The 13,252-nt window shown below is 44.3% G+C and overlaps 1 protein-coding gene and 1 pseudogene across 2 annotated transcripts in view; both read right to left on the reverse strand.

Moving 5' to 3' along the window:
* mpi (mannose phosphate isomerase) overlaps positions 1-13,252 on the reverse strand; it is a 31,117-nt gene that overhangs the window by 14,728 nt on the left and 3,137 nt on the right. The window contains exons 1-4 of one of the 2 annotated variants that reach the window (XM_080216048.1): positions 11,984-12,079; positions 7,809-7,936; positions 3,956-4,156; positions 909-1,050 (exon numbers count right to left, since the gene is read on the reverse strand). In XM_080216048.1, coding sequence (XP_080072174.1) covers positions 909-1,050; positions 3,956-4,150 — 337 coding nt within the window. In that variant the 5' untranslated portion in view covers positions 4,151-4,156; positions 7,809-7,936; positions 11,984-12,079. Of the gene's footprint in view, positions 1-908; positions 1,051-3,955; positions 4,157-7,808; positions 7,937-11,983; positions 12,080-13,252 lie in introns of those variants that run through there. The other variant, XM_080216047.1, reaches the window with a different exon arrangement.
* Positions 6,914-7,278, reverse strand: LOC145360727 (large ribosomal subunit protein eL33 pseudogene; annotated as a pseudogene).

Below are 13,252 nucleotides of genomic sequence, written 5' to 3' on the forward strand. Positions count from 1 at the left end.
TGTCACCACCCTCTGGGTAAAAATGTTTTCCCCCCTCATACCCGCTATATCTCCTGCCCCTCATCTTGAACCTATGTCCCGAGACTGACTCTTCAACTAAGGGGAACAGCTGCTCCCTAGCCGCTCTATCCATTCCTCTCAATCTTGAACACCTCGATAAGGTCACCCCTCGGTTTTCTCTGCATCAGAGAAAACAACCCAAGCCTATCCAACCTCTCTTTATAACTTAAAATGTTCCATCCCAGGCAGCATCCTGGTGAATCTCCTCTGCACCCCCTCCAGTGCAATCACATCCTTCTGAAAATGTGGCAACCAGAACTGCACACTGTACTCCAGCTGTGGCCTCACCAAAGTCCTATACAAATCCATCAGGACCTCTCTGCTTTTGTAATCGATGTCCAGGACTGGTCTGAATCATCGGGTTAGGTTCTTTCTTTATGGCAGGGTGCAACGTCCATAAATAGCATCAGAGAGAGCCCGATGCCTCCGAGAACACAAGTTATAATTGATTTGGGATGATGGGTAGTTTCAGAGTTCCCGTGTAAGAGCTCTGCAGATATTCTGCATTCGAATCATTGTGGCACAGTGGTTAGCGCTGCTGCTTCACAGCGCCAGGGACCCAGGTTCGATTCCCAGTTTGGATCACTGTCTGCGGAGTCTGTACATTCTCCCCGTGTCTGCATGGGTTTCCTCCAAGTGCTCCGATTTCCTCCGACAACAACGTGCTGGTTATGGTGCATTGACCCAAACGGGTGCTGGAGTGTGGTGACTAGGGGAATTTCACAGTAACTTCATTACAGTGTTAATGTAAGCCTTATTTGTGACTAATAAGAAATAAACTTCCAACTTTATAAATCTACAGTCAAGATTCACTTGCATTCTTACCAATACATTAGAAATTCTCTTACTTTTCAAAAATCCAATAATTTCGTTAACTGGTCTAAATCCACACAGCCCTTCAAATGGAGTCAGTGCAATGGCCATTTCTGGTTTGTGATTTTTATCTGGGTAGCGATCTGGATACTGAGTGTGAAGTTTTTCAGCTAGTTCCTGGAAAAGACAAACTTTGTAAAACCATGAGGAACACAGCACTGACTAATCTCTAACCGATTCAGAAAAAAGACCATACAAGTTTTATAACAATACAGTATAGCGGCAGGGCAGCACAGTGGTTAGCACTGCTGTCTCACAGCACCAGGGACCTGGGTTTGATTCCCAGTTTGGGTCACTGCCTGCGTGGAGTCTACGCATTCTCCCTGTGTCTGCGTGAGTTTCCTCCGGGTGCTCTGGTTTCCCCCCATAGTCACTTTCCTTGGGTGACTGTCTGTGTGGAGTTTGCACATTCCCCCCGTGTCTGCGTGGGTTTCCTCCCACACTCCAAAGATGTGCAGATTAGGTTGATTGGCCATGTTAACTTGTCCCTTAGTGTCAGGGTGATTAGCGAGGTAAATACATGGGGTTAAGGGGATAGGGTCTGGGTGGGATTAAGGTCGGTGTAGGCTCGAAGGGCTGAATGGCCTCCTTCTGCACTGTGGACTCTATGACAAGAGTGAGGGGTGACCTTATTCAAATGGGGCTTGACAGAGTAGATGGTGAGATGTTTTCACTGCAGAGTCTTGAACAAAGGGGACATAGCTGCATGATAAAGGGCTGGTCATTTAAGACTGAGGTGCATAGAATTGTCTTCTTGCAGAGGGTGATGAATTTCTGGAATTTTCTGCCCCAAAGGATGGTGGAGAATGGATCCTTAGAAGGATTTAAAGTGGAGGTGGATAAATATATGATAAATTGAGGAATAAAGGACTATGAAGAAATAGCACAGAAAGTGGGCAGAGGCTGGCATAGATCAGCCATGATGGTATTGAATGGCAGGGCAGCCTTGAAGGGCCTGGTGGCCCACTCCTGCTATTTCTTGTGTTTATTTAGAGCCCTTGTAATTGACAGAGGGGGAGAAGACAATCAAGACTAATCAGCTTCAGCTTGAATTAAAAGCACCAGTGGTGACTGTAAGGCATGGAAACCCTCTACACCACTCAGTCAGCATCAATGCACAAATGTGGACCATAGAGTACAAAAGCAGGGATGTACTGCTAAGGCTTTATAAGGCTCTGGTCCGATCACATTTGAAAGCGATTTTGGGCCCCGTATCTAAGGAAGGATGTGCTGGCCTGGGAGAGGGTTCAGAGGAGGTTCACAAGAATGATCCCTGGAATGAGAAGCTTGATGTAAGAGGAGCAATTGAGGACTCAGGGTCTACAATCAGTAGAGGAGGGATTTCACTGAAACTTACAAAATATAGAAAGGCCTGGACAGAGTGGACGTGGGGAAGATGTTTCTATCAGTTGGAGGGACGCGGATCCGAGGCACAGCCTCAGAGTAAAGGGATGAACCTTTGGAACCGAGATGAGGAGGAATTTCTTCAGCCAAAGGGTGGTGAATCTGTGGAATTCATTGCCACAGGTTGCTGTGGAGACGAGGTCATTGAGTGTATTTAAAACAGAGATAGATAGGTTCTTGATTAGTAAGGAGATCAAAGGTTACAGGGAAAAGGTGGGAGAATGGGGTTAAGAAACGTATTAGCCATTGTCATATGGTGCAGCAGACGCAATGGGCTGAATGGCCTAATTCTGCTCCTATATCTCATGGTCTATAGATAAACTGGTACATTTTCACTGTTTCAGCATTTTCAGAAATAACGGCCAGGATTCTCCCAAAAAATTCTAAGAGCCAAATTCGCAAAAAGACTGGAGTAATTTCTGTTTTTTTTAAAATGGGATTTTCGAAATGAATCTCCCACACTGTGAGCAGTGCAGAATGCCCTAGCGAGATTCACACTGACAATCTAGGCCAGGGCCTACTCACGCTGGAGAGGCCAGCAGCATAGCGCCAAGCTGGCCACTGCGCATTCGCCAACCTGTCAGAACGGACATCGGCACACTCACAGTAACCCTGCACTGCTGGCCTCCCAATCACTGGCCAGTCTCAACCCCCCACACCCCAATTGCTGACCTGCTGAACGCAACTCCACTGCAGTTTTAATGTAAGCTTACTTGTGGCACTAATAAATAAACTTGTCTGTATGGAGTATGCGCATTCTCCACGCCTGCGTGGGTTTCCTCCGGGGGCTCCAGTTTCCTCCCACAGTCCAAAAATGTGCATGTTAGGTGGATTGGCCATGCTAAATTGCCCCTTAGTGCCCAAATATGTGTAGATTAGATGGATTAGCAGAGTAAATATGTGGCATTATGGGGATAAGGCGGGGAGAGGGCCTGGATAAGATAATCATTGTCAGAGAGCCAGTGCGGACTCAATGGGTTAAATGCCCTCTTCTGCACTGTAGGGATTCTATGATTCCGCAACTCTGTCAGTTTGGAGTCAGATAGACTGTCTTAAGCAGAAATGCACGATGTTTTGATAATTCTATATTAACTTACTAACACATTCTTTACACTGCCGGCCATCAGTGAGATATTATTCTGAAAAACAGAGCTATTTTCTTGTGGGCAACTGCTCCAATCTTTAAGACAGGACATGGGCATCTGAGGTATGTCAACAATGCATTGGTCAAGCTAAATTCTCCCTCAGTGTACCCGAACAGGCACTGGAGTGTGGCAACTAGGTTATTTTCACAGTAACTTTATTGTATTGTTAATGTAAGCCTACTTGTGATGTTAATTAATAAATTAAACTTGCTGTCGGATGTGGAAAACACTGTCAAGGATAACAAGTTTTGCTTTTGCACGTGAAATATTTCAGAACAAAGCATTTTGAAATTACATTTAAGGTCCAGGCTAAAGTTCCCCTCTCTTAGAAACATGAATTTGTTCAGAGTGTAAGATTCCGGGTATACAAAAAAAACCACGTCCAAAGCCAAAGTGTAGGTTCTAAGTAAACATAAACATGTTCCAGTTAACGAGAAAATTTTAAAATTGTTATTGACCATTTCTTCACTTACTTTGTTTGGATGGGCTTGAATAGATAACGAGATGTTAACCGAGAGCACCTTGAATAGAAAAGGTAGCTGCCCTTGGAAAGTACATTTCACCTTTGACCCCAAAGAGTTGGGATGCTCAGCAATCCATGCCCCAAGAGTCTCCTGGGGGATTCTGTTGTCGCAGATGGCAGCGTCGCCTTTGGGATGAGCCCCCATCCATAACTAATAGAAAATTACAACAGAATAGCGTCACCTCTCAAACAAACTAATCACTTCTGCATGTCACCAAATTGTAAAACATGTTTTCCTTAATTATTTTGCACATTTTCGTGTTACAGCGCTGCTCATTAACCGGGTAACACCACTAAAACTGCAATATGTTACAAATAATTTTGTACGTTCTGAGTCTTTTTTTTCCCAAGCTGCCATCTGAATTTATCAACACTCCCATAACAGGACTGTAAGGGAGCCGATGCTGTCCAGAGCAGAGGGATAAGATTTACCAAAATACCAATTTATTTGTGGTTTATCCAATGGTCATCAGAATACTGTAATGAACAACTGACGTTTCAGAAAGTGGGTCATTTATTTTCTATCCCTTCCTTTAGGGCATCATAGTGGCAGTGTTTAGCACTGCTGCCTCACAGCACCAGGGACCAGGTTCAATTCCAGCGAGATCCATACAATCCTAAATGCAGCAGGAGGCCACTTGGCTTGTTGAGTCTGCACCGACCACATTCCCACCCAGTCCCTATCCCCATAACCCCGCACATTTACTGTAGCTAGTTCCCTTGATACTAAGGAGCAATTTAGCACAGCCAATCCACCTAACCTGCACATCTTTGGACTGTAGGAGAAAACCTGAGCACCCAAAGAAACCCAGACAGGTACGAGGAGAATGGGCAGACTGCACACAAACAGCGACCCAAGCCGAAAATCAAACCCAGGATCCATGCGCTATGTGGCAGCAGTGCTAACCACTGTGCCATCATGCCGCCCTTTGGGTGACTGTCTGTTTGCAGTTTACATATTCTCCCCACGTCTGCATGGGTTTCCTCCCACAGTCACAAAGATGTGTGGGTTAGCGGGATAAATACATGGTTTTATGGGGATATCACCTGGGTTAGATTATAAAGGTAGATTGGAGCAGACTCAATGGGCCAAATGGCCTCCCTCGGCACTGTAGGAATTCCAAGCTACCTCTCCTTCAGGCACTATGCCCTAAGAAGACATTGTTAACCATGGCTTTCCATTAGACTGGTCCATGATTATGCTTGGCCAAATGCTTTGCCTCTGCCTTCAGCAGCTGACCAGGAAGCTTGCTTGCTCTTACTGCCTACCATCAGGCACACTGGAAGGTTTAACAGGTCGATTAACAACCCGTTAATGAGACATTCCACGCTATGAAATGCTCCTTCCAGGATCATTGAGGCCGGAAGTGGGAGCTGAACCTGGAAACTTCCAGTTTTCTGTAATAAAGTTGACATCATCCGTGGAGGGAGATACAGAGCAAACATTGAGTCCAATATGCCTCTTTATTGGAGTTTTAAATTTTCTTTTTAATTTATCTTTCCTAATCCTGATGAGTTTTTCATTCACTCTGTTTTTATTTCAGTGCTTTTCTGTACCTGTCGATAAGGCGGCACAGTGGTAAGCACTGCTGCCTCACAGCACTGGAGACCCGGGTTCGATTCCCAGCTTGGGTCACTGTTGGTGTGGAGTTTGCACGTTCTCCCTACGTCTGCGTGGGTTTCCTCTGGGTCTCCAGTTTCCTCCCACAGTCCGAACGACGTGCTGGTTAGGTGCATTGGCCATGCTAAATGCTCCCTCAGTGCACCCAAACAGGCGCTGGAGTGTGACGACTAGGGGATTTTCACTGTAACCTCATTGCAGTGTTAACGTAACCCTACTTGTGACACCAATAAATAAACTTTAAGTGAACTAGCATTAGACAAATCTTCAGGGCTCTCAGAAGTGAGAGCCTTTTAGGTGGGATTCTGATTTAGAAACATTTTGGTCATAATCCCACAGATGGAGGCTTCACACCATTGACTCCTCAACCAAGCACATATGCCAAATATCGGAACCTGCAATTGCTCTCGTTCTGAGCAAGATTACTCTAAAAATGTCAGGAATGCTGGTATTTTGCGGGGAACCTTAGGCTTTTCTGAGTTGAGGGAGAATTAGCTTGGGCTGCATGGAGAAATATGGATAAGGAAGAGCAGAACATCCATAGGTTACAACCACTTGAACAGGCCTGTTTAACATCTTATCCAAAAGACACATCAGATGGCATAGTACTCCTTCTATACGCATGGTGACAGTGATTAGTGCTGCTGCCTCACAGTGCCAGGGACCCAGGTTCAATCCCGGCTTGGGCCACTGTCTGTGCGGAGTCTGCACATTCTCTCCGCGTCTGCGTGGGTTCCCTCCGGGTGCTCCAGTTTCCTCCCACAGTCCGAAAGACATGCTGGTTAGGTGCACTGGCCATGCTAACTTTACCTTCAGTGTACCTGAACAGATGACTTGGGGATTTTCCCAGTAACCCCCTTGCAATGTTAATGTACAGTAAGAAATCTCACAAGACCAGGTTAAAGTCCACAGGTTTATTTGGTAGCATGAGCTTTCAGAGTGTTGCCCCTTCTTCAAGTGAGTGAACAGTTGTGTTCACAAACAGGGCATACATAGACACAGACTCAATTTACAGGATAATGGTTGGAATGCAAGTCTTTACAGGTAATCAGGTCTTTACAAGTACAGAAAATGCAAGTGAAGAGAGGGAGAATCACAGATTCAAGAGGTGTGAATTGTCTCAAGCCAAGACAGTTAGGTACTTCTTTAACCTAAGCTTAACCCTCTCTCCAATCACATTGTCTGTACCTGTAAAGACTTGATTACCTGTAAAGTCTCGTATTCCAACCATTATCTTGTAAATTGAATTTGTGTCTACTTATGCCCTGTTTTTTTATAGATCATTTTATTATTTATTGTCAATTTATGTACATCTGTGCTTTAAATCCTTGATTGATACAGCATCACACGAATCCTGTGCCCAATAGCCTTAGTGGGCAGATTACTGCTGAACTTGGCAGCACCATGCCACAGTTTCCATGAGCATGGGTCACTTTACCCCAAATGACACGAGTCTTGTTTGGTTTACCACCAGGAGTGACAGTATTGCTCCTTGCTTTGTAGACGTAAGCACATCTCTTGCCCAGGTAAAATTCTGTTTCTTTGCAGCAATAAACACCCTCAATCTTGAGGGGAACAGTGCGCTCTCTTTGGTTTCGAAGGCCTCGTTTACAGCCAATAAACACAGCTTTGCACCATAATCTTCCGGGCATTGCGAGAGCAGTCAGGGCAGCTGGATCGCAAGCCCTGATGCCCTGTTTGTGAACACAACTCTTCACACGCCTGAAGGGGCGACATTCCGAAAGCTCGTGTTACCAGATAAACCCGTTGGACTTTAACCTGGTGTTGTGAGACTTCTTAGTATGCTGACCCCAGTCCAACATCGGCACCTCCACACCAGTGTTAACGTAAACTTATTTGTGACGCCAATAAACTTAAAAAACACTGAAGTGCCAAACTAGGTTATGTACTCAACTCCTCAAAACAAATTTCTGACAGCTACAAATGCTGTTCAGATGATGCTATTTCGAATGCTCTTTAACTGCTCAATAATTGTAAGGGTAGTTACAAGCACAGCATCACGAGGGAGTGGGGAAGCAGGCTCACATTAATGTACATCTCCAAGCCTCTGATCAATTTATTTCCCGATCTGGATAGAGACCAGGTCAAAGGAAAAGGTGGGCCGACCATCAAAACAACCACCCTGGATTCTGTCTGTGTAAAGCAAAGTGAATAGAAATACCTCGGCGTAGGGTTTGTCTTGCTCGATGGCTATGGCGGGATCATCACCTAAAATAAGTTTTGCCACCTCGCTGTCCTGGCCAATCTTCCCCCAGGCATAATGCTGCACAACACACTTTAGCGGGAACACTAGGGAAACAAAAGAGTGAAGATCTCGGTCGGTCTCCAAATAATAGCACAGCACTAAAGATACTTGATCACCAAATATCAGGTTATGTCCAGAAACATAGATGGCTTTAAATAAGTTATAATCGTGGATATTAGAAATGGCATATAGCTTTTAAGTAAGTTTAATTTTGCATTTCCATATTTGGTTTGGATTCATGCATTGTAATGAGCTTTACAACATGGAAGAAAACAGGGCTTAAAGGAAAAACCAGGCTGTTGCTTAGCAACAAGGGGCCACCCTAGGACAGAATTCGTTGTAAGCTAGAGCTAGGAAAAGCTGGACAGGACTCGGGAGCTGCAGAAAGCGGACTTCTCAAAAAAAAATCGAAAGAAGTCTCAAAAACCAGGAAGTGGGGACAAAAAGAATGTTTCAGGAAGACAGTTAAGTTGAAGGAACAAAGAACAAGAAGCTGAACAAGGTCCTGTTCAGGAGAATAAGGCTTTGCGTTAAAGAAACATTTGAAACATTTTTTTTAAATGATGAGAAGCCTGTTCTCCAAGGTAAAGCAGAAGTTTAGTGACATCTTAATGCAGCCTATGAAGCAGTCTTCTGGCATCGCTGGGCAGTAGTGTGGAAACTTTAATCACATGACAATCCCTAGGAAGGGGAATACTAAAAGGTAAGACTGAAATCCTGGAGGCGGGTTCTTGGCAAAAGCATCTGAGAGAAAGCATTGTTCGGGGGAAGATTCCAAGCATGTTCTTCTCAAATACTCACGTGGAAGTCAGAGATCCAATGAGACCAGTTGGCTCAGTGTGACAAGCACCTGGGGGGAATCGAATGGAAATCCACAGAAGTTGAACTGAGTGGTACGTCACTTGGTTTTCAGAGTATAGTGCGTAGGACCACATTTTGCCTCTCTGTACATATTGAGAACATTAGAGCGCACGATCTATTCTGCAACTTGTGCTACCATGACAAATCTGGAGAGAAGGAATATCGCACTATAGATAATATTTTCCTGTTTGATAAATGTTTTATCCTTCCATTTAATTAACTAGCAGTCCGAAAACTCTGTTCATAAGAATTTAAGACCATAAGAACTAGGAGCAGGAGTAGGCCATCTGGCCCCTCAAGCTGCTTCACCATTCAAAAAGATCATGGCTGATCTTTTTGTGGACTCAGCTCCACTTAACCGCCCACTCACCATAATCCTCAATTCATTTACTGTTCAAACATTTATCTATCCTTGCCTTAAAAATATTCAATGAGGTAGCCTCAACTGCTTCACTGGGCAGGGAATTCCACAGATTCACAACCCTTTGTGTGAAGAAGTTCCTCCTCAACTCAGTCCTAAATCTGCTTCCCCTTATTTTGAGGCCATGCCCCCTAGTTCTAGTTTAACCTGCCAGTGGAAACAACTTCCCTGTTTCTACCTTATCTATTTCCTTTATAACTTTATATGTTTCTATTAGATTCCCCTCATTCTTCTGAATTCTAATGAGTGTAGCCCCAGTCTACTTAGTCTCTTCTCATAAGCCAACCCTCAATTCCAAAATCAACCTAATGAACCTCTTCTGCACCCCCTCCAGGGTCAGTATATTCTTTCTTAAGTAAGGAGACCAAAACTGTACACAGTACTCCAGGTGTGGCCTCACCAGCACCTTATACAGCTGCAACATAACCTCGCTGTTTCTAAACTCCATCCCTATAGCAATGAAGGACAAAATTTCATTTGCCTTCTTAATTACCTGCTGCATCTGCAAACGAACTCCTGCACAAGGATATCCAAGTCTCTCTGCACAGCAGCATGCTGTGATTTTTTACCATTTAAGTAATAGTCCATTTTGCTGTTAGTCCTACCAAAATGGATGGCTTCACATTTACCAACGTTGTACTCCATCTGCCAAACCCTTGCCCACTCACTAAGACTATCTTATCCCTTTGCAGACTTTCAGCATCCTCTGCACACTTTGCTCTGCCACTCATCTTCGTGTCATCTGTGAATTGTGACACACTACATTTGGTCCCCAACTCCAAATCATATAAGTAAATCGTAAACAACTGCAGTCCCAACACTGATCCAAGGCTCACCCAAGTCTCTAAACGAAAAAATAAAAGTTATGATCTATCGAGCCAGACTGCCCTGTAGTAACTTCAACTTGGATTGGAACATATAGCAGAAAGGTATAGACTCAGTCTTAACTTTCCAACCAAATATGCAATTAGAAAGCTGCAAACCTACACAGAACAATAACAAAGCATATTTTGAATTGTTTTACAAGTCAAACAGGATATTTTAGTTTGCCCCACCCGCTTATGTCTAATCTGTCAAGTCTCCAGGTTCATATTTGCATTAGACAAACCATCAGGAAGCTTCCTGAGACTGCACTAACAGAGGGGCAGAACACTTCTCATCCTAATGTTCTTGCACAAGGAAAGTGCCAGTAACACTGCCATGCTTAATCGATAAGTACATGTTCTGAAAGAGTCCAGGGTTGTGTTGATGGCAGGCAAGAGGTCTTAGAAATGCATGACACAGAGCTCCCTAATGACTAAAGCCTTGCCGCAAAAGCTCATTTGCATGGGAAACATTAAAAGTCATTTACAAAGTCAGACTTGACACAAATGTTGCCTGAAATTTTGCTATAAATGCAGTACAGCTAAGATTTACTGGCTGAATGCAACTGTACAGGGCACTGGTGAGGCCGCAGCTGGAGTACTGCGTGCAGTTTTGGTCGCCGCACTTGCGCAAGGATATTTTGGCCTTGGAGGTAGTGCACAGGAGGTTCACTAGGCTGATACCGGAGTTGAGGGGGTTGAGCTATGAAGAGAGGCTGAATAGACTGGGCTTGTACTCGTTGGAGTTTAGAAGGATGAGGGGGGATCTTATTGAGATGTATAAGATGATAAAGGGGATGGATAGGGTAGAGGTGGAGAGGTTCTTCCTGGTCAGAAAGGACAGCAGGACTAGAGGGCACAGCCTCAAGATAAGGCGGGGGGACAGTTTAGAGTTGAGGAGGAACTTCTTCACTCAAAGGGTGGTGAATCTCTGGAATTCTCTGCCCATTGAAATGGTGGAGGCTACCTCACTAAATATATTTAAGATGAGGGTAGATATGTTTTTGGTAGGCAAGGGAATTAAGGGTTATGGGGAGATAGCGGGAAAGTGGAACTGAGCCACTTCAGATCAGCCATGATTTTATTGAATGGCGGGGCAGGCTCGAGGGGCTAGATGGCCTACTCCTGCTCCTATTTCTTATGTTCTTATGAATCCTGGGGTGGCCGGTCTGTCATATGAGAAACTAAGTCAGTTAGCATAATATTCATTGGAGTTTAGAAGAGCGAGAGGGGATCTCAGAAACTTATAACATTCTAACAGGGTTAGACAGGGTAGACTCAAAGAATACTCCCGATGACAGGGGAGTCCAGAACTAGGGGTCATAGTTTGCCCCTTATCCTCAAACCTTTTAGAACTGAGGCGAGGAGAAATTTCTTCATCCAGAGGGTGGTGAATGTGTGGAATTCACTCCCACAGAAAGTAATTCGCTAAAACATTGTATGATTTCAAGAAGAAATTAGGTATAGCTCTTGGGCCTAAAGGGATATGGAGGGGAAGGTGGAAATCAAGATATTGAATTTAATGATCAGCCGTGATTAAAATGAATGGCAGAAGGCTCAAAAGGGCCAAATGGCCTCCTCCTACTTCTAGGTTCTATAACAGCAGGAAGGGTTGTGGTCAGGTAATGAGTGTTTTCTGCAAGGCTTTTGAGAACACGTTTGCATTGCTTTCCCCAAACAACAGTAAAAACCCTGGAATCCCAGGAAATAGAAGACTACTTCGTGACTTGATCAATCCTTGTGACCCGATGTAATGTATACAGGGTGAAAAAAATTTCCTGGTGAGAAACTATGAATTATTTAGGGCTGGAACTTTGCAGCAATGCTGTTACAATTATTAGTCTTTATCTGTCACTAAGCATATTAGTAACATTAACCCTACTAGCCACAAAAACATAATTAAAGTGGACACACGCCCTGCAATGATTACAGAAGTGCAATCTTACCTGTGAGTCACAGGCCACCATCAAAAACCAAATAGCTGAACAGTGGGTTACTGCAGTCACACCAGCGAGGTTGAATTTCATAGAATATAGAACCCTACAATGCAGAATGAGGCCATTCAGCCCATCAAACTTGCACAGAGAACAATCCCACAGGGATCCATCAACAAGAGCGAATTTGAACCCTCTGATGTTAGTGGAAGAAGCAGCAACTGGGGCCACTATGTTTGAGCTTGTGCACGGTTACTACTCAAATACTCACTACACACTGACGGGCAACGGCACAAATCAAATTCAACTGTGGTACCTTTGGGAGCTGATTAATATTGGGCCCACACAAGAAATCAGCACCTTGATTTCAAGGACCACAATCAGGTGACCCCCAAGCCCCCCTCTTGTTTCTCAAACCATATAGAATCTACAATGCAGGAGGCCATTCAGCCCATCAAGCCAGCACCGACCACAATCCCAACCAGCCCTTATCCTCATATATTTACCCTCCTAATCCCCTGACACCAAGGGGCAATTTAGTATGGCCAATCAACCTAACCCGCACATCTTCGGAGTGTGGGAGGAAACTGGAGCACCCGGAGGAAACCCACAAGACACAAGGAGAACGTGCAAACTCCACACAGTCATCCAAGGCCAGAATCGAACCCTAACCCCAGGCGCTGTGAGGCAGCAGTGCTAACCACTGTGCCACCCACGCCTTTTCGAACTTTTACAGGCCAGATTATCCAATTTCCAGTCGAACACAAGGTAACCAATTCCTGTCGCAACAAATACAAGCTATTCAGCCTTACTGCATGTTCAGGTATGAACTGACCCCTTCACTCACATTATCAACCTGAAATTGGACCAAGTTACATATCAACTTAACAATCTGATCTGAGCTCCGTTGCTAGACTACCTTCATGGAATCAATCCCAACTTTCTCATTCATGTGTCTACAATATGATTCATCTGCATTGTTTCATATTGATGAGCAAGTCTATTATAAACCGAGCACCTTCCAAACAGTATCTCAGCCTGTGTCAACAGGATTGTCCATGATGGACATAATACTTAAAACGTTTCATAGTCCTGAATTTTGTTTTGGTTCCTTTTATACTGACATTGGAGGGGGTGCAGAGGAGATTCACTAGGTTGATTCCAGAGTTGAGAGGGTTCGCTTATGAGGAGAGACTGAGTAGACTGGGGCAATACTCACTGGAATTCAGAAGAATGAGGGGAGATCTTATAGAAATGTATAAGATTATGAAGGGAATAGAT

This window comes from Carcharhinus amblyrhynchos, chromosome 32 (assembly GCF_965287045.1).
Source record: "Carcharhinus amblyrhynchos chromosome 32, sCarAmb.v2.hapA, whole genome shotgun sequence".
Classification (NCBI taxonomy): Eukaryota; Metazoa; Chordata; class Chondrichthyes; order Carcharhiniformes; family Carcharhinidae; genus Carcharhinus; species Carcharhinus amblyrhynchos.